The sequence below is a fragment of the Bufo bufo genome, chromosome 5 (genome assembly GCF_905171765.1).
Source record: "Bufo bufo chromosome 5, aBufBuf1.1, whole genome shotgun sequence".
NCBI lineage: Eukaryota > Metazoa > Chordata > Amphibia > Anura > Bufonidae > Bufo > Bufo bufo.
Genome location: NC_053393.1, coordinates 235,817,055 through 235,842,601, shown reverse-complemented (window position 1 = coordinate 235,842,601; position 25,547 = coordinate 235,817,055). Strand labels below are relative to the sequence as shown.

The following is a 25,547-nucleotide window of genomic DNA, read 5'->3' as shown; positions in this document are numbered from 1 at the left end:
GTCATTGATCACCCCCCTGTAAAGCTCCATTCAGACGTCCGCATGATTTTTACGGATGCACTGATAGATGGATCGGATCCGCAAAACACATACAGGTGTCTCCCTGGAGCCTTCCAGGGGGGGTGATCACCCCATATAGACTCCCTGATCACCCCCCTGTCATTGATCACCCCCCCTGTCATTGATCACCCCCCCTGTCAGGCTGCATTCAGATGTCCATATGATTTTTACGGATCCACGGATACATGGATCGGATCCGCAAAACACATACGGACATCTGAATGGAGCCTTATAGGGGGGTGATCAATGACAGGGGGGTGATCACCCCATATAGACTCCCTGATCACCCCCCTGTCATTGATCACCCCTCTGTAAGGCTCCATTCAGACATTATTTTGGCCCAAGTTAGCGGAAATTATTTTTTTTTCCTTACAAAGTCTCATATTCCACTAACTTGTGTCAAAAAATAAAATCTCACATGAACTCACCATACCCCTCACGGAATCCAAATGCGTAAAAATTTTTAGACATTTATATTCCAGACTTCTTCTCACGCTTTAGGGCCCCTAGAATGCCAGGGCAGTATAAATACCCCACATGTGACCCCATTTCGGAAAGAAGACACCCCCAGGTATTCTGTGAGGGGCATATTGAGTCCATGAAAGATTGAAATTTTTGTCCCAAGTTAGCGGAAAGGGAGACTTTGTGAGAACAAACTAAATAAAATCAATTTCCGCTAACTTGTGCCCAAAATTTTTTTTTCTATGAACTCGCCATGCCCCTCATTGAATACCGTGGGATGTCTTCTTTCCAAAATGGGCTCACATGTGGGGTATTTATACTGCCCTGGCATTTTAGGGGCCCTAAAGCGTGAGAAGAAGTCTGGGATCCAAATGTCTAAAAATGCCCTCATAAAAGGAATGTGGGCCCCTTTGCGCATCTAGGCTGCAAAAAAGTGTCACACATCTGGTATCGCCGTACTCAGGAGAAGTTGGGCAATGTGTTTTGGGGTGTCATTTTACATATACCCATGCTGGGTGAGAGAAATATCTTGGTCAAATGCCAACTTTGTATAAAAAAATGGGAAAAGTTGTCTTTTGCCGAGATATTTCTCTCACCCAGCATGAGTATATGTAAAAAGACACCCCAAAACACATTGCCCAACTTCTCCTGAATACGGCGTAATACCACATGTGTGACACTTTTTTGCAGCCTAGGTGGGCAAAGGGGCCCACATTCCAAAGAGCACCTTTCGGATTTCACAGGTCATTTACCTACTTACCACACATTAGGGCCCCTGGAAAATGCCAGGGCAGTATAACTACCCCACAAGTGACCCTATTTTGGAAAGAAGACACCCCAAGGTATTCCGTGAGGGGCATGGCGAGTTCCTAGAATTTTATATTTTTTGTCACAAGTTAGCGGAAAATTATGATTTTTTTTTTTTTTTTTTTTTTTTTTTTCCTTACAAAGTCTCATATTCCACTAACTTGTGACAAAAAATAAAAACTTCCATGAACTCACTATGCCCATCACGAAATACCTGGGGGTGTCTTATTTCCAAAATGGGGTCACTTGTGGGGTAGTTATACTGCCCTGGCATTCTAGGGGCCCAAATGTGTGGTAAGAAGTTTGAAATCAAAATGTGTAAAAAATGACCGGTGAAATCCGAAAGGTGCTTTTTGGAATATAGGCCCCTTTGCCCACCTAGGCTGCAAAAAAGTGTCACACATGTGGTATCTCCGTACTCAGGAGAAGTTGGGGAATGTGTTTTGGGGTGTCATTTTACATATACCCATGCTGGGTGAGAGAAATATCTTGGGAAAAGACAACTTTTCCCATTTTTTTATACAAAGTTAGCATTTGACCAAGATATTTATCTCACCCAGCATGGGTATATGTAAAATGACACCCCAAAACACATTCCCCAACTTCTCCTGAATACGGTGATACCACAGGTGTAGCACTTTTTTGCAGCCTAGGTGGGCAAAGGGGCCCACATTCCAAAGAGCACCTTTCGGATTTCACCAGTCATTTTTTACACATTTTGATTTCAAACTACTTACCACACATTTGGGCCCCTAGAATGCCAGGGCAGTATAACTACCCCACAAGTGACCCCATTTTGGAAAGAAGACACCCCAAGGTATTCGCTGATGGGCATAGTGAGTTCATGGAAGTTTTTATTTTTTGTCACAAGTTAGTGGAATATGAGACTTTGTAAGAAAATAAAATAAAAAAATAAAAAATCATCATTTTCCACTAACTTGTGACAAAAAATAAAAAGTTCTATGAACTCACTATGCCCATCAGCGAATACCTTAGGGTGTCTACTTTCCGAAATAGGGTCATTTGTGGGGTGTTTGTACTGTCTAGGCATTGTAGAACCTCAGGAAACATGACAGGTGCTCAGAAAGTCAGAGCTGCTTCAAAAAGCGGAAATTCACATTTTTGTACCATAGTTTGTAAACGCTATAACTTTTACCCAAACCATTTTTTTTTTACCCAAACATTTTTTTTTTATCAAAGACATGTAGAACAATAAATTTAGAGCAAAATTTATATATGGATGTCGTTTTTTTTGCAAAATTTTACAACTGAAAGTGAAAAATTTCATTTTTTTGCAAAAAAATCGTTAAATTTCGATTAATAACAAAAAAAGTAAAAATGTCAGCAGCAAAGAAATACCACCAAATGAAAGCTCTATTAGTGAGAAGAAAAGGAGGTAAAATTCATTTGAGTGGTAAGTTGCATGACCGAGCAATAAACCGCTAAAGTTGTGGAGTGCTGATTTGTAAAAAAGGGCCTGGTCTTTAGGGGGGTATAAACCTGTGGTCCTTAAGTGGTTATTAAATAACCCCTCTCCCAATTTTACATATACAAAAATATAAACTAAATAAAATAAATATCAGGTATCTCCGCATCTGAAAATATCTGAACTATTAAAATATTTTTTTAAATTTCCCCACAAATAATTTTTTCCCCCATTTTCTAATAACAAACATGGTAAACAGAATGATGCCCTTAATAAATACAACTTATACCACACAAAAAAAGCCCTCATATGGCTATATGAATGGAATATTAAGAAAGTTATGGTTCTTGGAACGTGGGAAGGAATAAATGAAAATGCAAAACCCCAAAGGGATACTTAAGGGGTTAAAGGGGGATTTATTAATGTTACAGGGAATCATAAATAAAAGGTTAATTAACTAAAGGACACGGACAAAAGGAAAGAAAGTGCTTAACCAGCTATGTATGTACAGTCATATACACTCACCTAAAGAATTATTAGGAACACCATACTAATACGGTGTTGGACCCCCTTTTGCCTTCAGAACTGCCTTAATTCTACGTGGCATTGATTCAACAAGGTGCTGATAGCATTCTTTAGAAATGTTGGCCCATATTGATAGGATAGCATCTTGCAGTTGATGGAGATTTGAGGGATGCACATCCAGGGCACGAAGCTCCCGTTCCACCACATCCCAAAGATGCTCTATTGGGTTGAGATCTGGTGACTGTGGGGGCCATTTTAGTACAGTGAACTCATTGTCATGTTCAAGAAACCAATTTGAAATGATTCGAGCTTTGTGACATGGTGCATTATCCTGCTGGAAGTAGCCATCAGAGGATGGATACATGTTCTCATTCTGTTTACGCCAAATTCGGACTCTACCATTTGAATGTCTCAACAGAAATCGAGACTCATCAGACCAGGCAACATTTTTCCAGTCTTCAACAGTCCAATTTTGGTGAGCTCGTGCAAATTGTAGCCTCTTTTTCCTATTTGTAGTGGAGATGAGTGGTACCCGGTGGGGTCTTCTGCTGTTGTAGCCCATTCGCCTCAAGGTTGTGCGTGTTGTGGCTTCACAAATGCTTTGCTGCATACCTCGGTTGTAACGAGTGGTTATTTCAGTCAACGTTGATCTTCTATCAGCTTGAATCAGTCGGCACATTCTCCTCTGACCTAACATCCACAAGGCATTTTTGCCCGCAGGACTGCCGCATACTGGATGTTTTTCCCTTTTCACACCATTCTTTGTAAACCCTAGAAATGGTTGTGCGTGAAAATACCAGTAACTGAGCAGATTGTGAAATACTCAGACCGGCCCGTCTGGCACCAACAACCATGCCACGCTCAAAATTGCTTAAATCACCTTTCTTTCCCATTCTGACACAGTTCAGGAGATTGTCTTGACCAGGACCACACCCCTAAATGCATTGAAGCAACTGCCATGTGATTGGTTGACTAGATAATTGCATTAATGAGAAATAGAACAGGTGTTCCTAATAATTCTTTAGGTGAGTGTATATCAAACGTGAGTTTACAATCACACCCACAACTCTGGCCTTCTTGCTGACCTCTCTCCAATCAGAGTCTAGTAGCACACAGAGGGCACCTTGGTTGTAATGATTCTATCTTCCTGTGGATGGAGCTCTTGCACTTAAAATAAGTTATTTTAGGTAGTTTCCACTACCCCAGGGCCATTGTACAACATTCTCTAAATGTTTGCTGATACCACAGAGGCAGTCTCTATGACCCTTCAAAACAATAGCTGTCCATCGCACTCACATCTGTACTCTCCATTGGTATCATTAATAACTTGTTGAAACCAACGGACAGTTCCTATGGCTTTCACAGGGTATACATCTAAGGAAAGCAACACCAACCTGTTGATAACCAAATGGAACCTGAAACATGTTGCAATTTATAGTCCTGTAGCTGTTTGTAACTGTATATATTCCATTTCTGATATCATCATGAATGTTGTCCATGTTGGCTTCCAAGAGTATTTACTTGGATCTTTCTGTTAACCGGTTATTAATATGTAAGCTGGCAACATGACAGACTATGCAAATGGCAGGGAGAATTGAACCAGTGGAAAATGATGCGAAGCATAACTCTAAATGTTCTGATGCTCATATCAGGGGGGATAGAGGGGGTAAAGATGGGGATATGTCCAGGTTTAACTCTGAACCCAGACAACCCTTTAACTGAACGCAACTACTGCACACAACTAAATATTTCTGGCAGAAAAACAGCTCTATACCATCATGCAAATAAAAAGGTAATGTACATGTAGCACTATAGATTTTACATTGAAAATACTAACTGCTAACATTCACCTTGTTTTATTACTCATTCCTTCCCCGATCTCCTAACTGATGCAGTCATGTACTGTGAAAATTATTGAACTCACAGCTTGTTCTGGACTTGCCATCAATGAATAAACAGTCTCCACAAGGGATCACCAGATTGGTCATAAAAGTCCACTGCCACTCCATTCAATTGAATGGGACTGCTGTCTAGAAGAAATCTGTATCTAGGTATCTCCATCAGTATCATAAATGGAGTGGTAGGCCACTGGTGCAATTGTTCAATACATAGTAACAAGGAAAACAAATGTGTAAAGGCGTCAAAGAGGCTGCAAGCAGAGTAGGTTCTCAGAGATAGATGAGTAGCATGAGCTGTTATATTCTCTATTATCATCCACAAAGTGGATGTTATAGAATAGGTGCAAAAAAATCTTCCAGCATGCAGCCCATTTGTGATCTCACAGACAGAATCAAGAATAGAAACCTAGGTCCTCTCTCAATTCCAGGTTCTGCAGACCATTTTACTGAAGCTGGAAAAACTCCAGATCAATTATATCAAAAAGTTTAGGAAAAATATGTTTACCATAAATGCTTAATTTGGAGAAAAAGTGGGGGAAATAGCAGTGCGTCTTATGGAGCGACTACTAGTGAGCACTTCCAGTATGCAGGAGGCATGGGTAGCGATGAGTGCAGCACTGTCTGTACTCACAGCTCCCCTAGTCTTTCTCTAGGCACCACTCTGCACGTGTCCTGATTGTGTACATCATCAGGACGTAGTGTGCGCACTATGACCTGATGCTGTAAGCAGTCAGGTCACAGTGCAGTGCAGGCGTGGAGAAGACCAGGGAGCAGTAAGTGCAGGAGAGATCGCCAGTGGTGGCGAAGCAGGAGAGGCACTTACTTTGTCTGATGGGGTCTGATCTATGGTCTAATGCAGAATGGGGATCTCATTTGAGGGCTGATGGGGGTATATCTGATAATCAATGGGGTCTGATCTGAAGTCTGATTTTAGGTCTGATCTGAGGTCTAATAATCAATAGGGCCTGATTTGAGGTCTGAGAAAGACTGGCGGTCTAACCTGCGGCCTGATGAAAATTATTATTTTTTTTGTTATTTTCTGCCTCTAAATCCTAGCTGCGTATTATGGTCCTGTGCAAAAAATACAGTACTTAAAGGCACAATAATAAAAACAAACTGAATTTTGTAAACATAAGAGACATTTGGGAATTAATGCATTTACCTCTCCACTTGTGGAATGTTCCCAACTAAAACAGAAAGCATTAGAAAAGACAAGTTAAACCAAAACAATTTTCTAGTCTTAAGTGTAACATCATAGAATAAAACAGACTGCACTAAAATCATCCAAAATCACAAACATTGCAGATTCATCTAAAAAAGGGTATCCTGGTTATATAAAGTTATCCCCTATCCTGTGGATAACTAGTAGATCGGTGTGAACATATCCATAGGCTCTTGTTATACAGAATGAGGCCAAAAGACGCTGGGCGACATACAACATTAACTGAACTGCTAAGTTGTCACAATTATGGATATAACAGGCATGTATGTTACTAGTGGTCACAGTAGGTGCTGTTAATATGTTTAATGATAAAAAAAAGCCTTTTATTTCATTTGCATTCTATTTTTATTAATTATAGTTTTTGGTATATTACAGCTAGACCACACATACTGCATCTGTGATTTCTGCTCTGGCGACCTCCCTATTTCCACTGGGTCCTTGATAAATGACCAATATTGTCTTACACAAGTAGATGACAACATTGGCCAAACGAAGAATCACAGCATAAAAAGGATTTTCATAGAAAAGAGCATTTTCAGAGATTAGTAAAATGAAATGACGCAACTGCCACATGCAGCTGACTCACTGCCATTGTGAAGTGTACTGATGATGGCAAAAAGGGCATAGCCTGCTGTGTGGTTACATCTGCTGCGTCTGTGTCAAGTGACTAATTCCTCAACACACAGTGAATCTGGAGCAGAGGTAGGGCTTCAAACCATTGAAGATGAATCGGCTCAACTTATTATCTCCATCTCTACTGCTATTGGCATGCAGCCATTAAAACTCCAATATTCAAAGGACATCAGATTTGAAAGGCAGAATAAGTTGCACAGCGTGTCAGAAGGCTTAGTAATAGAGTGACTTGACATGCAGGTCAGGAAGAAAGGACAACAGTCAAATTTCCATCCGTTTTTTCTATAAATGTGCAGGGTGTATAAGTAGAGATGATTCAGGACACTTACATTTCCCATGAAGTCACACTCTAAGTGGTATCAGCCAAATGACATTTGTCAGAGCTGTTTTATAGTGGCATATTTGAATCTGCATGCAATTATACTTAAAATTATGATTCTATACAAAGTTGCACAAGGGCGCGAGTATAAATTAAGGAGATGCAATTTTATGGCCTGTACTACGTATGTGAAAAAAGACCAACGGGGGTCATTGTGACTGTTACCTGCTCACGCCAGGTCTAAAAAAGAGGTGTGGCGTGGGCGGGCCAGCAGGACCGGCTCATATATCATTCTTTACACCCGTTTTAGGCATAGAAAGTGGTCTAAATCTACGCCAGCAAGGGAGCTAGTCTTAATAAATGACTCCCATAGATTTTAGCAATACAGTAGCTTTTTGGATCATGCAATATTAGAGATAAACAAATTGATTCATCTCATCACAAGAGTTCTTCGTCTGAGAGGGGCTGCCCCCCTTGGTGAAAAACGTCCCCCATGCCACTTGATTGAAGGAGCTGGACATCTCACCCAGCCCTGATAATCTTGAGACAGTACCAGCATCTGCTTCTACTTCTGGAGAAGTGATTGTGCATGCACAGCTACACTCTTGGGTAGTGGCGCATAAACATTTGCTCATCTCTATGCACTATAGATTTTTATATGTTTTGCAAATGAAGAAGAAATGTTGCATTCCAGCTCTTTCACCATTTTATTTTAAGTGCAAGCTAGTGGTTTACAGTAATAACCACCATCATGGAACTTTGAGATGCACTTCAGAAATATATAAGATATGTGGGTACACTTACTGCGTCTGATTAGACAGGCATAATTGGCATGTGTAAACTCTGCACATCTTGAACTTTTTTTAGGAGATGATGTGTGCCAACGGCTATGTTTAGGTCAGGATTTTGACCATCAAAATGAATTTTTATACATTGTTTTTCACAAAAAAAAATTACACTTTGTTTCAAAATTGCATAAAGTTGGCAAATTAAATTTTTTCTATGTGTTGGATGTCTACTTTCACAGAATAGATAGCAAAGTATAAATCTGGTCATGATAAGGTTAAAGTGACATAAGTGTTTAAATGAAAATAAGACTTGTTTAAGCTATCAAAAGTACATACAGTTGAAACATTTCTCATATACGTATGTCATTAGAGGTTTTTGTGGGAAAATAAAGAAAAATACCTTTCATTATCTTGTCCCCTGGTATGTTTTTTTTTACTCGATGTAAGAATATCTTTAAGTGTCTGAAACAAAATAAAATCAGCAAATCAGGTCATATGAAAACATGTTTAACTTCAGTCATGGAAGGTTTCTAATTTTCTCTGCTGTCAAAGGAAATGCATCTTGTATCAAAGTGGAAGTGGAAAATATAAAGTAATTTATATTGTAACATGATGTGTTATTGCATTTTAACCAGTCCTGGTACCTCAGTACTCTGAATATGTTGAAGAAGTGATAGATAGATAGATAAATACAGTCAGGTCCATAAATATTGGGACATCAACACAATTCTAACATTTTTGGCTCTATACACCACCACAAGGGATTTGAAATGAAACAAACAAGATGTGCTTTAACTGCAGACTGTCAGCTTTAATTAGAGAGTATTTACATCCCAATCAGGTGAACGGTGTAGGAATTAAGACAGTTTACATATGTGCCTCCCACTTGTTAAGGGGCCAAAAGTAAGGGGACAGAATAATAATCATAAATCAAACTTTCACTTTTTAATACTTGGTTGCAAATCCTTTGCAGTCAATTACAGCCTGAAGTCTGGAACGCATAGACATCACCAGACGCTGGGTTTCATCCCTGGTGATGCTCTGCCAGGCCTCTACTGCAACTGTCTTCCATTCCTGCTTGTTCTTAGGGCATTCTCCCTTCAGTTTTGTCTTCAGCAAGTGAAATGCATGCTCAATCGAATTTAGGTCAGATGATTGACTTGGCCATTGCATAACATTAGACTTTTTTCCCTTAAAAAACTCTTTGGTTGCTTTTGCAGTATGCTTTGGGTCATTCTGAAGCATTTGGCTTAATATGAGCAAATAATATTGCCAGAAACACTTCAGAATTCATCCTGCTGCTTTTGTCAGCAGTCACATCAATAAATACAAGAGAATCAGTTCCATTGACAGCCATACATGCTCACGAAATGACACTACCACCACCATGCTTCACTGATGAGGTAGTATGCTTAGGATCATGAGCAGTTCCTTTCCTTCTCCATACTCTTCTCTTCCCATCACTCTGGTACAAGTTGATCTTGGTCTCATCTGTCCATAGGATGTTATTCCAGAACGGTGAAGGTTTTTTAGATGACGTTTGGCAAACTCTAATCTGGCCTTCCTATTTTTGAGGCTCACCAATGGTTTACATCTTGTGGTGAACCGTCTGTATTCACTCTGGTGAAGTCTTCTCTTGATTGTTGACTTTGACACACATACACCTACCTCCTGGAGAGTGTTCTTGATCTGGCCAACTGTTGTGAAGGGTGTTTTCTTCACCAGGGAAATAATTATTCGGTCATCCACCACAGTTGTTTTCCATGGTCTTCCATGTCTTTTGGTGTTGCTGAGCTCACTGGTGCGTTCCTTCTTCTTAAGAATGTTCCAAACAGTTGTTTTGGCCACGCCTAATGTATTTGCTGTATCTCTGATTTATTTTTATTTTTTTTGCCTAATGATGGCTTGCTTCAATGATAGTGACAGCTCTTTGGATCTCATCTTGAGAGTTGACAGCAACAGATTCCAAATGCAAATAGCACACTTGAAATGAACTCTGGACCTTTTATCTACTCATTGTTATTGGGATAATGAGGAAATAACATACACATGGCCATAGAACAGCTGAGAAGCCAATTGTCCCATTACGTTTGGCCCTTAACAAGTGGGAGGCACACATGCAAACTGTTGTAATTCCTACACCGTTCACCTGATTTGGATGTAAATACCCTCAAATTAAAGCTGACTGTCTGCAGTTAAAGCACATCTTGTTCGTTTCATTTCAAATCCATTGTGGTGGTATGGAGCCAAAAATGTTAGAATTGTGTTGATGTCTTAATATTTATGGACCTGATGGTAGATAGACATGAGATAATAGATAGATAGATAGATAGATATTTTAGCTTAACTGAGTGTTTATAAGATCTTAGGAAAGTATAGGTAAGGGCTAGATTTCTGATGAAATTCATGAGAAGAAACAACAGATACAGATATAAAACTGAAGGCTGTAGAAGACAAATTGCTGAAAATTATTACTAATGACCAGCTATAAAAATATTTTTTAGCCCAAGATAAGTGCACAGTCAGAATAACCGCTGTGGACAGCAGCTAGATGGGCTAAGAATGACTCAGGTATCCGGAACCATGCTGATTGCAATGCATCCCACAACTGCTGCAGGGTGTGGGGGCAGGATCCATAAAGAGAACCTGACAAACGAGGTGGTCCCACAGATGCTCAACTGGGTTCAAGTCTGGAGAATTAGAGGGCATGTGTAGTATCTGGAAGTCTTGGTCATACTCTTCCAACCAGTGTCAGACAGAGCTAGCCATGTGACATGTTGAATCTGGAAGGTCCAATACGCCCCAGGGAAGACAACCAGCATGTCTGGGTGTACCCAATCATAAAGGGTGGATTTATACCGAAATTGGTTGAGCGTGCCTTCCACATTAATTAGTGAGCCCAGAGAATTCCATGAAAACATTTCCCAGACCATAATGCTTCCATCACCAGCTTGTGTTCTTCCACCAATGTTGTTTTGTTCTCTGATGTTTCTCACTTGTAGTGCCAACATCCATCTGTTCAATGAAGCAGAAAACGTGACTCATCAAAGGGCACAAGCCTTTGACAATCAGCAGAGGTCCAATTCTGATACGGCCGCAAAAATTGAAGCATTTTCTGCTGACGTAACTTCGGAACCGGAGGTGCAGTGACCATTCATCTGCTTCAGAACCCCATATGCAGTAGGGTTTGCTGAACTGTTTTAGACGTCTCATAGCCTCCGGCTTTATTTTGGTGGTGAGCTGTTCTGCTGTGCACACCTTTGTGGTCGACGTTCATTTCTCACATCAATAACATATGGATCTCCTCAGTTTCCACACCGCCTATTCGCAATGGTGCATTTGTCTACTCAGGATGCTTTCATCACAGCATCACATAGACAGTTTACATAATAAAAACAATAATAAAATAAAAGCAATAATAAAAACTGCCCAAAAACAGGTCCATAGCATTTTAACCCTTTCACGCATTGTCATATACATGTACGTGAGGGAATGCGGCTTTTTGCCGCATCCTCACATGCATGTACGTGATGTGATCGGGCGGGTGCAAGAGATGCACCCGCCCGATCCGCAGCATGGGCCGGGCTGTTGCTGATAGCTGGGCCCCTGCTGCAGCCACCGGCATCACTGTATCCCTTTCACATGCCGAAGTGAGCACTGACCATGGCATGTGTGGGGTTTACAGAGGGAGGGGGCTCGCTCTGACTCCATCGGCCCCCCGTGCTGCACTGACAGGGGGCTGATGATTGCCATGGCAGCCCCGATGCCTTACACAGGCATCGGGGCCTGCCAGGTACGGAAGCCTAGGAGATCCAGCCTGAGGGGATCCAGACTGGGTCTCCTAGGCAACAGTTAGCGTCTTACTGTGTAAGATGCTGACAGTTAAATTCAGTACAATACAGAATGAAAAGGTGAAGTCCCACAATGGGACAAATATAAAAAGTAAAAAAAGTAAAAAAAAGTGAAGAAAAAAAAAAGTGAAGAAAAAAAAAAGTGAAGAAAAAAAAAAGTGTTTTTTTTTATAATAAAAAAAGAAGAAAGTTTCAAGTAAAAGAAAAAAAAATGAAAAAAGGCCCCCTCACCATAAAATAGTGTTTAAAAAAATAAATAAAAATAAACAAAGACATATTAGGTATCTCCGCATCCGTAACGATTTGCTCTATAAAAATGTCACATAATCTACCACCTCAGGTGAAAGCCGTAAAAAAAAAATAATAATAAACTGAGCAAAATTTTTTTATTTTTTTTGTCACCTTATATGACAAAAAGTGTCATTCCAAGCGATCAAAAATATATATGTACCCCAAAATAGTACCAGTCAAAGTCATCTCTTACCGCAAAAAATGAGATCCTACCTAAGACAATCGCCCAAAAGATAAAAAAAATATGGCGTTCAGAAAATGGAGACACAAAAACATGATTTATTTTTCTTCAAAAATGCTTTTATTGTGTATTTTAAAAAAGTAGACTTATTCAGTATCACCATGTCCGTAATCATCTGCTCTATAAAACTATCACATGAACTATCCCCTCAGGTGAACGCCATAAATAAGAAAAATTAAAAAAACTGTGCCAAAAATGCAATTTCTTGTCACCTTCATCACAAAAAGTGTAATACCAAGCGATCGAAAAGTCATACACACCCCAAAATGGTACCTGTCATCTCTTCCCGCAAAAAATGAGACCCTACCTAAGACAATAGTCCAAAAAATAAAAAAATATGGCTTTCAGAAAATGGAGACACTAAAACATGATTACTTTTCCCTTCAAAAATGCTTTTATAGTGTAAAACTGAAATAAATGTATAAAAACTGTGCTGCAACAGCCATTTTTTGTTTACCTTGCCTCACAAAAGCATAATATTGAGCAATCAAAAATTATATGTACCCCAAAATAGTACCAACAAAACTGTCGCCTCATCCCGTAGTTTACAAAATGGGGTCAGTTTTGGGGAGTTTCTACTCTAGGGGTGCATAAGGGGGTCTTCAAATGTGACATGGCAACTTAAAATTATCCCAGTGAAATCTGCTCTCCAAAACCCATATGGCGATCCTTTCCTTCTGCACCCTGCCGTGTACAGAAACAGCAGCTTACGACCATATATGGTGTGTTTCTGTAAACTGCAGAAGCAGGGTAATAAATATTAAGGTTTTTTTGGCTGTTAAACCTTGCTGTGTTACAGGAAAAAATTGATTAAAATGGAAAATCTGCAAAAAAAAAGTGAAATTTTGAAATTTCCCCTCCATTTTCCTTTCATTCTGTGGAACACCTAAAGGGTTAACACATTTTGTAAAATCAGTTTTGAATAACTTGAAGGGTGTAGTTTCTAAAATGTATGGGTCATTTATGGGTGGCTTCTACTGTGTAAGCCCCACAAAGTCACTTCATAACTGAACTGGTCCTTAAAAAAGTGGGTTTTGGAAATTTTCTTCAAAATTTTAAGAATTGCTTCTAAAATTCTAAGCCTTCTAACGTCCTAAAAAATAAAATGACGTTTACAAAATGATGCCAACATGAAGTAGACATCTGGGAAATGTACAGTAACAACTATTTTATGAGGTCTTATAATCTGCTTTAAAAGCAAAGACAATCAAATTTAAAAAATTGTGAATTTTTCCAAATTTTCTGTAAATGTTGGAATTTTTTTTATAAATAAAGGTGAAACATATTGACTCAAATTTACCACTAACATGAAGTACAATGTGTCACGAGAAAACAGTCTTAGAATCGCTTATATTAGTAAAAGCGTTCCAGAGTTACTACCACATAAAGTGAAACATGTCAAATTTACAAAATGTGGCTTGGTCCTTATGGTGAAAACTGGCTTGGTCTTAAAGGGGTTAAGGAATTTGCACATTCTTTTCCAAGTTGCTATTAATAGTACTTACCCGCACGCATATGGCTAAAAACACAAGGATAACTACTGGAAGTAACAATGTCTTCAGATATCTCCATGGTGTCTAAAATAGAAACAAAGATTTTTCTTCAGATAAATCCATTTGTTAAGTGAAGGAAAACATATAGTGCCTTGCAAAAGTATTCACCCCTTGACTTTTTTCGTATTTTGGTGCCTCACAACCTGGAACTAAAATGGATTGTTTGAGGATTTGCATCATTTAATTTACAGAACATGCCCACAACTTTGAAGATGTTATTTTTTTTCCTTTTATTGTGAAGTAAATAAAAAGTAGAATAATTCAATGTGCATAACTATTCACCCCCCTAAAGTCAATACTTTGTAGAGCCACCTTTTGCGGCAATCACAGGTCCAAGTTGCTTTGAATAAGTCTCTATGAGCTTGCCACATCTTACCACAGGGATTTTTGCCCATTCCTCCTTGCAAAACTGCTCCAGCAACTTCAAGTTGGATGGTTTGCACTTGTGAACAGCAATCTTTAAGTCTGACCACAGATTTTCTATTGGATTGAGATCTGGGCTGTGACTAGGCCATTCCAATACATTTACATGTTTCCCCTTAAACCACTCAAGTGTTGCTTTAGCAGTGTGTTTGGGGTCATTGTCCTGCTGGAAGGTGAACTTCCGTCCTAGCCTCAAATCACGTGCAGAGTGGTACAGGTTTTGCTCAAGAATATCCCTGTATTTAGCACCATCCATCTTTCCCTCAACTCTGACAAGTTTCCCAGTCCCGGCTGCTGAAAATCCCCACAGCATGATGGTGATGTGATGTGTTGCGTTTGAGCCAGACATAGTGTTTTCTTTGATGGCCAAAAAGTTCAATTTTAGTCTCATCAGACCAGAGCACCTTCCTCCATACATTTTGGGAGTCTCCCACATGCCTTTTCGCAAGCTCACAACGTGCCTTTTTGTTTTTAGCTGAAAGTAATGGCTTTCTTTTGGCCACTCTGCCATAAAGCCCAACTCTAAGGAGCGTACGGCTTATTGTCGTCCTATTTACAGATACTCCAGTCTCTGCTGTGGAACTCTTCAGTTCCTCCAGGGTTACCTTAGGTCTCTGTGCTGCCTTCTCTGATTCTTCAGTCTCTTGGCAGGTTTGCTGTTTTGCCATGTTCTTTTCACTTGGTTATGATAGATTTGATGGTGCTCCTGGGGATCATCAAAGATTTGGATATTTTTTTTATAACCTAACGCTTACTTGTTTGGAGAGTTCCTTGGTCTTCGTGGCAGTGTTTTGTTAGTTATGCCTCTTGCTTAGGTGTTGCAGCCTCTGGGGCCTGTAAAAAAAGTTGTGTATATGTATTGACCGATCATGTGACACAGATTGCACACAGGTGGACATCATTTCACTAATTATGTGATTTCTGAAGATAATTGGTTGCACCAGAGTTTTCTATTTCTAAACAATAGTTTTATTTATATATTTTTCTCATTTCACTTCACCAACTTAAACTATTGTGTTCTGATCCATCACATACAATCCAGATTAACAAAACATTGAACTTAAGGCTGTAATGTAACAAAATACAAAAAAGTCAAGGGGGTGAATACTTTTGCAAGGCACTGTACATGTATAATTAAATTCTAAGGGAGTGCACAGAGCCATATGATGCTATTTATAGGAAAGAGAACTATGCTCTCTAGGGTTGACTTTTTCATTATCTAACAATAGAAGATTGTGAAGAAAATCTAACATACTTACAGTCCACACACTGAAGCCATATGACGAATTTTTGCTTTTTTTCTCCAGCGATACATTAGATAGCACAACATGTTCAAAAGGTACAATACACACAGGGGGGAATTAATAATGAGGGGAATATTTGAAGTCAGGTTGCTTGAGTCTACGTTGATGTACTTTACGCCACATTTTATCAAATGTCACATGTTTGATAAATGTATCTTATCCTCAAAACTAACAGTAGTTGGAACCGAAGCAGAGTTCCGTTTCAAGTTTTAAATTGGTTTTTCACTTTAAAAATCAACTACCGAAGTTATTCAACAAAGTCACGCGCATCTTTGTGAATAACTAACTTCGGAGCCCATATATTCTAATACTGTACGAAGACCAATCTCCATACAGTATTATTCAAAATTTTTAAATGAAGCGACTTCGGATGAAGCATCTGAAGCTTGCTTCACTCAACACTAATTTTAACAAAATGATGGAGCGTGGTAAAATAATAAAAAAAATAACATACCTTATCTTCCTGCATCCCTTTCGATCCAGCACTGCCACTCACATACCACACAAATCTCATAAAAATGGAAGTGTTCCAAATAAGTTGGGAAAATAAATGAATACTGAATAGAAAATGAACCAAAGCATGTTGTAGCAGGGATTAAAGTGGTATTTCAGGAGTTTAAACTGATGCCCTATCATCTGGATAGACCATCAATATTTGCGCCAGAATTAAATGCTGCAACTACAAAGCTCATTCTAAAGTTAATGTAACTGGTAAATGCACCATTGTTCCCATTGAAGTGAATGGGAGCAGTGCTGCATTTACCAGCTCTGCTCACTACACAATGGATCGAGTAGTTTAGATGCTGACTTAAAAGGGCTGTTCCCACCTCGGACAATGGGGAAATATTGATAGGATATGCTCCCATTGTCTTCACCTATCTCATAAAACGCAGCCGAAAATAAAGCTGGGAAAGTGGTGGTCGGCAGTGCCGGGTCCGGCCACCACTAATCTTTCCTACTGGGCCACTGAAAATAGCCGAGCGGCGCACTAGGCTATGTTCAAAATCTCAGTGGAAATGAATTGGAGCGCACCACACTTGCACGACCACCACTTCTATTCATTTCTATGGGGCTGACTGAAATAGCTGAGCCACTGCTCTGCTATTTACAGTGGCCCCATAGAAATGAAAGTTAAGTAGCTTTATGAGATAGGTGCGGGTCCCACCTTTGGGACCTGCACCTATCAGACAATGGGGGCAGTGCCGGGTCCGGCCACCACTAATCTTTCCTACTGGGCCACTGAAAATAGCCGAGCGGCGCACTAGGCTATGTTCAAAATCTCAGTGGAAATGAATTGGAGCGCACCACACTTGCACGACCACCACTTCTATTCATTTCTATGGGGCTGACTGAAATAGCTGAGCCACTGCTCTGCTATTTACAGTGGCCCCATAGAAATGAAAGTTAAGTAGCTTTATGAGATAGGTGCGGGTCCCACCTTTGGGACCTGCACCTATCAGACAATGGGGGCATAAACTAGCGTTATGCTCACATTGTCTGAAATGGGAATACCCATTTAAGTTGCTGATCCTATTGTACTCTGAAACAGCTGGTGATAAGATATTGATGATCTAACCTAAGGATAGGCCATCAATACAAAAATCTTAGAACACCCCTTTAAAGTTTACAAAAAAAATAAAATAAAAACTGTCTATCATACTCAGCAATAGCAGTGGTTTAGTGCATGTGCAATATTTTTGAAAGAATTTGCTGTTATGAAACCATACCTCATTCTCCATAAAATCAAATTCAGGTGCACAGGTATACATTAATGTGTCAAAATCCTTGTAACTTGTAAACTTTGACTTCAGTATATTGAAGATGTGCGCCTGAAAAAGTTAGAGAGAGCACTGATGCAGTAAACATAGTCATTTTATTCTTTAAATTTGAAATGAGTTTACATTCACTTTAATGTTTCTCAAGAAATGTCAATGCTGATGTGGCAACCATATACAGTGGATATAAACAGTCTACACACACCTGTTAAAATGTCAGGTTTCTGTGATGTAAAAAAAAAAAGAGACAAAGATAAATCATTTCAGAACTTTTTCCACCTTTAATGTGACCTATAAACTGTACCACTCAATTGAAAAACAAACTGAAATCTGAGGTGGAGGGAAGAAAACAAAAAAAAAACTAAAATAATGTGGTTGCATAAGTGTGCACACCCTCTTATAACTGGGGATGTAGCGGTGTTCAAAATTAAGCAATCACATTCAAAATCATGTTAAATAGGAGTCAGCATACACCTGCCATCATTTAAAGTGCCTCTGATTAACCCCAAATAAAGTTCTGCTGCTCTAGTTGGTCTTTCCTGAAACTTTCTTAGTCGCATCCCACAGCAAAAGCCATGGTCCACAGAGAGCTTCCAAAGCATCAGAGGGATCTCATTGTTAAAAAGTATCAGTCAGGAGAAGGGTACAAAAGAATTTCCAAGGCATTAGATATACCATGGAACACAGTGAAGACTTCAAGTGGAGAAAATATGGCACAACAGTGACATTACCAAGAACTGGACATCCTTCCAAAATTGATGAAAAGACGAGAAGAAAACTGGTCTGGGAGGCTACCAAGAGGCCTACAGCAACATTAAAGGAGCTGCAGGAATATCTGGCAAGTACTGGCTGTGTGGTACAGGTGACAACAATCTCCCGTATTCTTCATATGTCTGGGCTATGGGGTAGAGTGGCAAGACGAAAGCCTTTTCTTACGAAGTAAAACATCCAAGGCAGTCTACATTTTGCAAAAACACATCTGAAGTCTCCCAAAAGCATGTGGGGAAAGGTGTTAGTCTGATGAAACCAAGGTTGAACTTTTTGGCCATAATTCCAAAAGATATGTTTGGCGCAAAAACAACACTGCACATCACCAAAAGAACACCATACCCACAGTGAAGCATAGTGGTGGCAGCATCATGCTTTGGGGCGGTTTTTCTTCAGCTGGAACTGGGGCCTTAGTTAAGCTAGAGGCAATTATGAACAGTTCCAAATACCAGTCAATATTGGCACAAAACCTTCATGTTCAGCTTAGTTAGCAGAAACCTGAAGAGGAACTTCATCTTTCAGCATGACAACGACCCAAAGCATACATCCAAATCAACAAAGGAATGGCTTCACCAGAAGAAGATTAAAGTTTTGGAATGGCCCACCCAGAGCCCAGACCTGAATCCGATTGAAAATCTGTGGGGTGATCTGAAGAGGGCTGTGCACAGGAGATGCCCTCACAATCTGACAGATTTGGAGTGTTTTTGCAAAGAAGAGTCGGCAAATCTTGCCAAGTCAAAATGTGCCATACTGATAGACCAGGGATGGCCAACCTAAAGCTCTCCAGATGTTGCAAAACTACAACTCCCAGCATGCCCAGACTGCCAACAGCTATCAGCCTACAGCAGGGCATGGTGGGAATTGTAGTTTTACAACAGCTGGAGAGCCACAAGTTGGCCATGCCTGTGATAGACTCATACCCAAAAAGACTGAGTGCTGTAATAGACTCAAAAGGTGCTTCAACAAAGTATTAGTTTAAGGGTGTGCACACTTATGCAACCATATTATTTTATTTTTATATTTTTTCTTCCCTCTACCTAAAAGATTTCAGTTTGTTTTTCAATTGAGTGGTACAGTTTATAGGTCACATTAAAAGGTGGAAAAAGTTCTGAAATGATTTATCTTTGTCTCATTTTTTTTACATCACAGAAACCTGACATTTTAACAGGGGTGTGCAGACTTTTTATATCCACTGTATAAACTATGAACTGTAGTATAATTCTATCCCTAGATTAACTTCTTGTCATTTTAAAGTTGAAGTTTTGTGTCCTTGCTCTGAGGTATCTCCTAAAACATACCGTACTTCCCCTTCCCATACAGGAGTTTTCTCATGAAAACAAGCCCTCTCCTTAGCAGCCAATGGATTTAGCTCTGGCAGCCACGGGCTGCCATCTTAACTCACAAGTCCGGCGATGCACAGGTAAGCCCTTACCTGTGCGGCGAGCCGGTCTGAAACAAATGCGGTCACCGGGAGCAGGCAGTTCCAAGAACAGCCGCCGGGGGCCTTCATCGGGCTGTTCTCTGAACTGACTATTCACAATAGTGGGTAGCTTATTAATACTTAACGTTTAATTATGTCAAAAGTTAACATTATAGGCCCTTAGTATGTAGATTAAAAAATCTAGACTGAGTGCAATTGGAATATTGCATACAACTCTCCCATTGGCATATGCCAATCCAGGGAGAGGAGGAGGGACCAAAAAAAGAGGAAGGGATAGATATAATGATAGGTTGAGAAGAAAGGATGCGTAGTGAGAGGGACACACTGCTGGGTCAATGGCCCTAGGGGTCCCTTATCCTATGCTCCTCAACACACTAAATAATCTATCACTAACCCTGGATAGCCCTACCTAGACATGGACTGCCCAGCTTTGTATGAGAGATAGAGTGCGGTCCCTATATCTAGGGGAAGACAATCTAAACCAGAAAAATGAGGGCAATGTACATAGACCGACAAACAAAAAATGAGACAACCTATATAAGATACGATGAATAAACTATAGGTATGGTACTCTGGGGTCGTTAGTGGATCCCATAAAGGTAAAAAAGGTGCTTTTTACCTTTATGGGATCCACTAACGACCCCAGAGTACCATACCTATAGTTTATTCATCGTATCTTATATAGGTTGTCTCATTTTATGTTTGTCAGTCTATGTACATTGCCCTCCTTTTTCTGGTTTAGATTGTCTTCCCCTAGATATAGGGACCGCACTCTATCTCTCGGACAAAGCTGGGCAGTCCATGTCTAGGTAGGGCTATCTAGGGTTAGTGATAGATTATTTAGTGTGTTGAGGAGCATAGGATAAGGGACCCCTAGGGCCATTGACCCAGCAGTGTGTCCCTCTCACTACGCATCCTCTCTTCTCAACCTATCATTATATCTATCCCTTCCTCTTTTTTTGGTCCCTCCTTCTCTCCCTGGATTGGCATATGCCAATGGGAGAGTTGTATGCAATATTCCAATTGCACTCAGTCTAGATTTTTTAATCTACATACTAAGGGCCTATCATTTTAACTTTTGACATAATTAAACGTTAAGTATTAATAAGCTACCCACTATTGTGAATAGTCATTGGATTTAGGGTTTAGCCCACTATATTAGCACCGGTTTGATCAAACCTTTATCTTGATTGTGTTAATTTGTTCTCTGAACTGCCTGCTCCCGGTGACCGCATTTGTTTCAGACCGGCTCGCGGCGCAGGCGCAGGCACAGGTAAGGGCTTACTTGTGCATCGCCGGACTTGTGAGTTGATATGGCAGCCCGCATGTGTTTGCGGGCGAACTGGCCATCACTGCTGGCAGCCTTAGCTCATGCAGGGCACCAGTCACCAAAGTTAAATACATAACCCACCACAGTATGTGAGACCTCCTGCTACCCCCATTCTTCCCCACACCTCCACCAGCAATGACATATTTATGTTTACTCTGTTTTTATTATTTTTGAAATATAACATATGAGAGCCATCAAATACTTGAACAAGCATTCCATGGGGTCGCGCAGGACCCATACAGATATTGCAACAAATAATGATGCAAATCAGGACTGCTCGTTCTGAGCACCAGCACGTAACAATGTGTAATTATATATTGAGTCAGTCATTTTGTAGATAATAAACAGTGCTAACTGCAATGAAATGTAAAACTGCAATACAATCTATCTTCTAATTTTCCGTTATTTCGGCACGTTAATGTGTCTTAGGGTACTTTCACACTAGTGTTTTTCTTTTCCGGCACAGAGTTCCGTCATAGGGGCTCTATACCGGAAAAGAACTGATCAGTTTTATCCCCATGCATTCTGAATGGAGAGAAATTCGTTCAGGATGTCTTCAGTTCAGTCACCGAACTGCGTTTTGGACGGAGGTAATACCGCAGCATGCTGCGCTATTATCTCCGTCCAAAATTCCGGGTAAGTTGCCGGAATGCCAGATCCAGCATTAATTTACATTGAAATGTATTAGTGCCGAATCCGGCATTAAAAATACCGCAATGCCGGATCCATCCTTCCGGTCTGCGCATGCGCAGACCGGTAAAGATGTGAAAATAAAATATATAAGGATCAGTTTCTCCGGATGACATTCGGAGAAACGGATCAGTTCTTGCAATGCATTTGTAAGACGGGTCCGTATACAAATGCTGTCCGTTTGCATGCAGATTGCCGGATCACTCTGTCGCAAGTGTGAAAGTAACCTTACATATAATCCCATAAAATAAAAATATAAAAAAATATAAAAAAAGGAGATGGGGAAGGGAGATAGGGAAATCATGTGTGGAGAAGGGTCATGATCTCTCGCCTAATCTGTACATGCTAAAAAAAGGTGACAGCATGTTCTGACACTCAGGAGAATCCAGGTAAGTGAGCAGGAGGTAGCATATATTCATAAATATTTCTGACCACTCCTGTTGATACGCTATCAATTCATATGTAAAATATACCGAAGTTCCCTAGCCCACTCACAGAGAGTGGGTGGAAATTTGGTCTTCCAATGCCTGGGAATTACCATTCTCGCTGCAGACAGAAAATGCCTTAGAACCCCTTTCTTAACTCGAGCCAAGGAGCCCCGTATAAGAGAGAGTAGGGTTACTTAAGGGGTATATGGAATCATCTTACCAGAGTATTTAGCATACACCTGTAATACTCAATCCCAAAAGGAGCAAATTGCAGGGCAGCTCCACCAGATATGTAATAGGGAACACCTATCTTTCTTACATCGCCAACACAAATCTGACGCTGAAGGAAACATATGGTGTAATGTAGTTGGACAATAGTACCACCTAAAAAGAATTTTGTAATAATTTTTTTTTAGCTTGTGCCGCCAACGATATTCCATGGGAGAACGTACACATTTTGACAACATCCACATCTGTGAATTGGACCTGTAAATCGGATTCCCACCTATCAAAGAATGGGGCCCTGTCCGCGCTGCACAAGTCTAGGAGAACCTTATACAATGCAGACAAAGTACCCCTTCTACCCGCTGATTGCAAGTACGTCTTGTCAAACCCTGTCAGGGGGCCAGATGGATGTTCGAGAACGTGGCTCCGAAAAAGGAACGCAGCTGAGCGTATCCTAACCAAGAGACCATACAAAAGGTAGAGCTCGTACGCAAGGCTTCAAATAAAGTCAGCTACTCTGATGTTAAGACGTCCCGTATTCTCAGAAAACCGTTGTGCACAGTTTTAATCAGAAACGATGAGGGATCTAATCTCGGGCTAAAAGCTGGGTTGCAATACAACAGAGTCATAGGGCAAGGTCTATACGAGATCTGTGATCTTGAGATCCAATCATCTCCGACTGCTAGGACATGTCTCACAAGATATGGCCAATCCAATCTTGTTCCAGGGAGACCCACAACTTCTGTGAACCCTTGTGTGTCCAGTCTAGTATCCTAGAAAGTACCGCTGCATTGTGATAAAGGTGAAAAACTGGGAGGCCAAATCCTCCTAGGGATTTATGTTTAATTAGAACCCGCTTGTTTAACCTAGGCTTACTGGTATGCCATATAAACCTAGTGAGGGCCTTTTGTATGTCTGAAAAATAACTCCTCGGAACATAGATGGGTATAGTCTGAAAGAGGTAAAGGAATCTTAGAAGGATATTGATTTTAACAGTATTCATACGGCCAAACCATGACAGATGTTTCAACTTATATAACTGTAGGTCCTCAAGAGTCCTCCTCTGCAGTGGCAAGTGATTCAGGGGGAATAGTAAATTCAAATAAATTAAAACTGGTTCCTGGCAACACTCTTGCGCATGCGACCGCCATATCTCGAGATTGTTAACGTCATCACACCGCGCGCTGTGCACACAGGTGGACGAGACACTTCAAATACCGGCGGGCCCCTGCAGATAGCCAGGTAACATCTATGCCTGCGGCCTCAATTGTGTACCGCAACTAGGGGAGGGGGTCTTCCATCTGTCCCTCTTTCTTTTTGGCACCTACGTGTGCACTCTATTCCACTGGGAGTTATCCTTCCCAGTGGCTTTTGTATTTGCTGGCAAGCATCTTTTCCAGCAAACGCTTGGTGGTGAACATCTTCTCCGGCAAGTGAAATATCTAGCCCACTCTTCATATTCCCCTGATGAGAGGACTGTTTCTGCCTCAGAAACGTGCATGTCGGGATCTTTTCAGGGCAAAATAGGGAACGCAATTCCAGGGTTAGATTCCGGACAGGGGCCCAATTAGTGGGACACTCCGTGGTTAGACCAATAAGGCTATTGTAGGGCCCTATAGGGTCATCCAGGGACATATAGGAACATCTTCCTGTGATTCCCACATATTTTAAGGACCTCGTACCATCGAACCGGACCACCCTACCAAGAAACAGTAAAACGGAGGTGTCTGAAGAGCCTATCATCTGTAGGGTAGGACACTGGGTTTCATTGGTGCCGCCGTGCACCTTTATGATATAGGTGCAGCTGTGCATCCCCCCTGCACGGTGAATCTTTGCACCTAATCATTGTGTGTTTTTTCTTTATGCCGCCATGCATTATGTATACACTGTTATATGTTATCTTTCACATCATTGCTTAAAATTGTGTACATAGGGTGCCAGTACATACCGATCACTGCTACCCCGTTTTTGTGCACCTAAGGTGCTTGTGCATATCGGCTCCTGTCACCCTCTAGTGTCTGACACTGAATGTACAAGTGTAGACAAAGTTGTCTTTGTTTCCAAGGAGTCCCCCTGCGTGCGGGACTGTGGAAAATTGTATTCACATTGAACCTATAGTATATTTTGAGGGATATATTTTATAATGTATAAAAAGTAAAAGTTAAGTCTTAAATAATCCAGATCACTATTCACTATTCTCCCTTTTCAGGAATAGTAAATTGGTAAATGTAATTGTGCTGGAATTTGGATGCCCAAATATGTCAGACTTGTGGTCTTTCCATTGGAAGGAAAAATTGCTTTGGATGGATAAAGCCTCTGTCTGGGAGAGGGAGACATTCAATAGTTCTGTTTTAACGAGGTTCACCTTAAAATTACTAAGATGACCAAACCTGTCAAATTCCTAAAATATAGATGGTATAGAGATATGGGGGGAAGTCACATAAAGGATGAGATCGTCTGCTTAAAGCGCTAGCTTGTGCCTCTGGTTCCAAACCTCAACTCCTTTAATATCAGGATTATTCCTGAGTGCCGTGGCTAGGTGTTCCATCGGCAAGACATAAAGGAGAGGAGAAAGAGGACACCCCTGGTGCGTGCCATTATGGATCTCAAACAAAGGTGACAAAATATCATTAGTCCGAACCCGCGCCAAGGGGTGTGTGTACAGAGCTGCCGCCATATCTACATATCTCCTGCCCAGGCCAGCAATCACATACTTAGACCTCATCACCCCGAGAGTAAATGCAGTGCTCGTTCCATACTCTTTATGTTCTCCCCCCAACATCATTCAGCTATTCAGACCTCACCCCACATCCAGAGTAACTACAGCTATTTTCCCATGCCCAGACACAGCACTGTAGTCATATAGACAGCGCTGCCCACAGTACATCCTTGAGGACATACAAATAGTGCTAACTTGACGGGGAACGGCAGGTAGTCACAAACAGAGCTGGGCCCAATTATGGAATAAAGATTCCTGGCAGTCATGTCTCCAGCTCCATTGTGGTGGGTAGAATGATGGCCTGGCTTTCTTCAAGTGTGTGGCATGTCTACTCTATGTGCTAAGTGAGCTACTAGAGTCCTATGGGA

At 40.7% G+C, this 25,547-nt stretch overlaps 1 protein-coding gene across 3 annotated transcripts in view; it reads right to left on the bottom strand.

The window, feature by feature from the left end:
* The window catches only part of DPY19L1 (dpy-19 like C-mannosyltransferase 1), a 234,875-nt gene that overhangs the window by 29,926 nt on the left and 179,402 nt on the right, over positions 1-25,547 (bottom strand). For all 3 annotated transcript variants that reach the window (XM_040432907.1, XM_040432906.1, XM_040432908.1), the window contains 4 exons: positions 17,531-17,632; positions 14,029-14,100; positions 8,541-8,602; positions 6,341-6,365 (listed from right to left, as the gene is read on the bottom strand). In XM_040432907.1, coding sequence (XP_040288841.1) covers positions 6,341-6,365; positions 8,541-8,602; positions 14,029-14,100; positions 17,531-17,632 — 261 coding nt within the window. The remainder of the gene's footprint in view (positions 1-6,340; positions 6,366-8,540; positions 8,603-14,028; positions 14,101-17,530; positions 17,633-25,547) is intronic.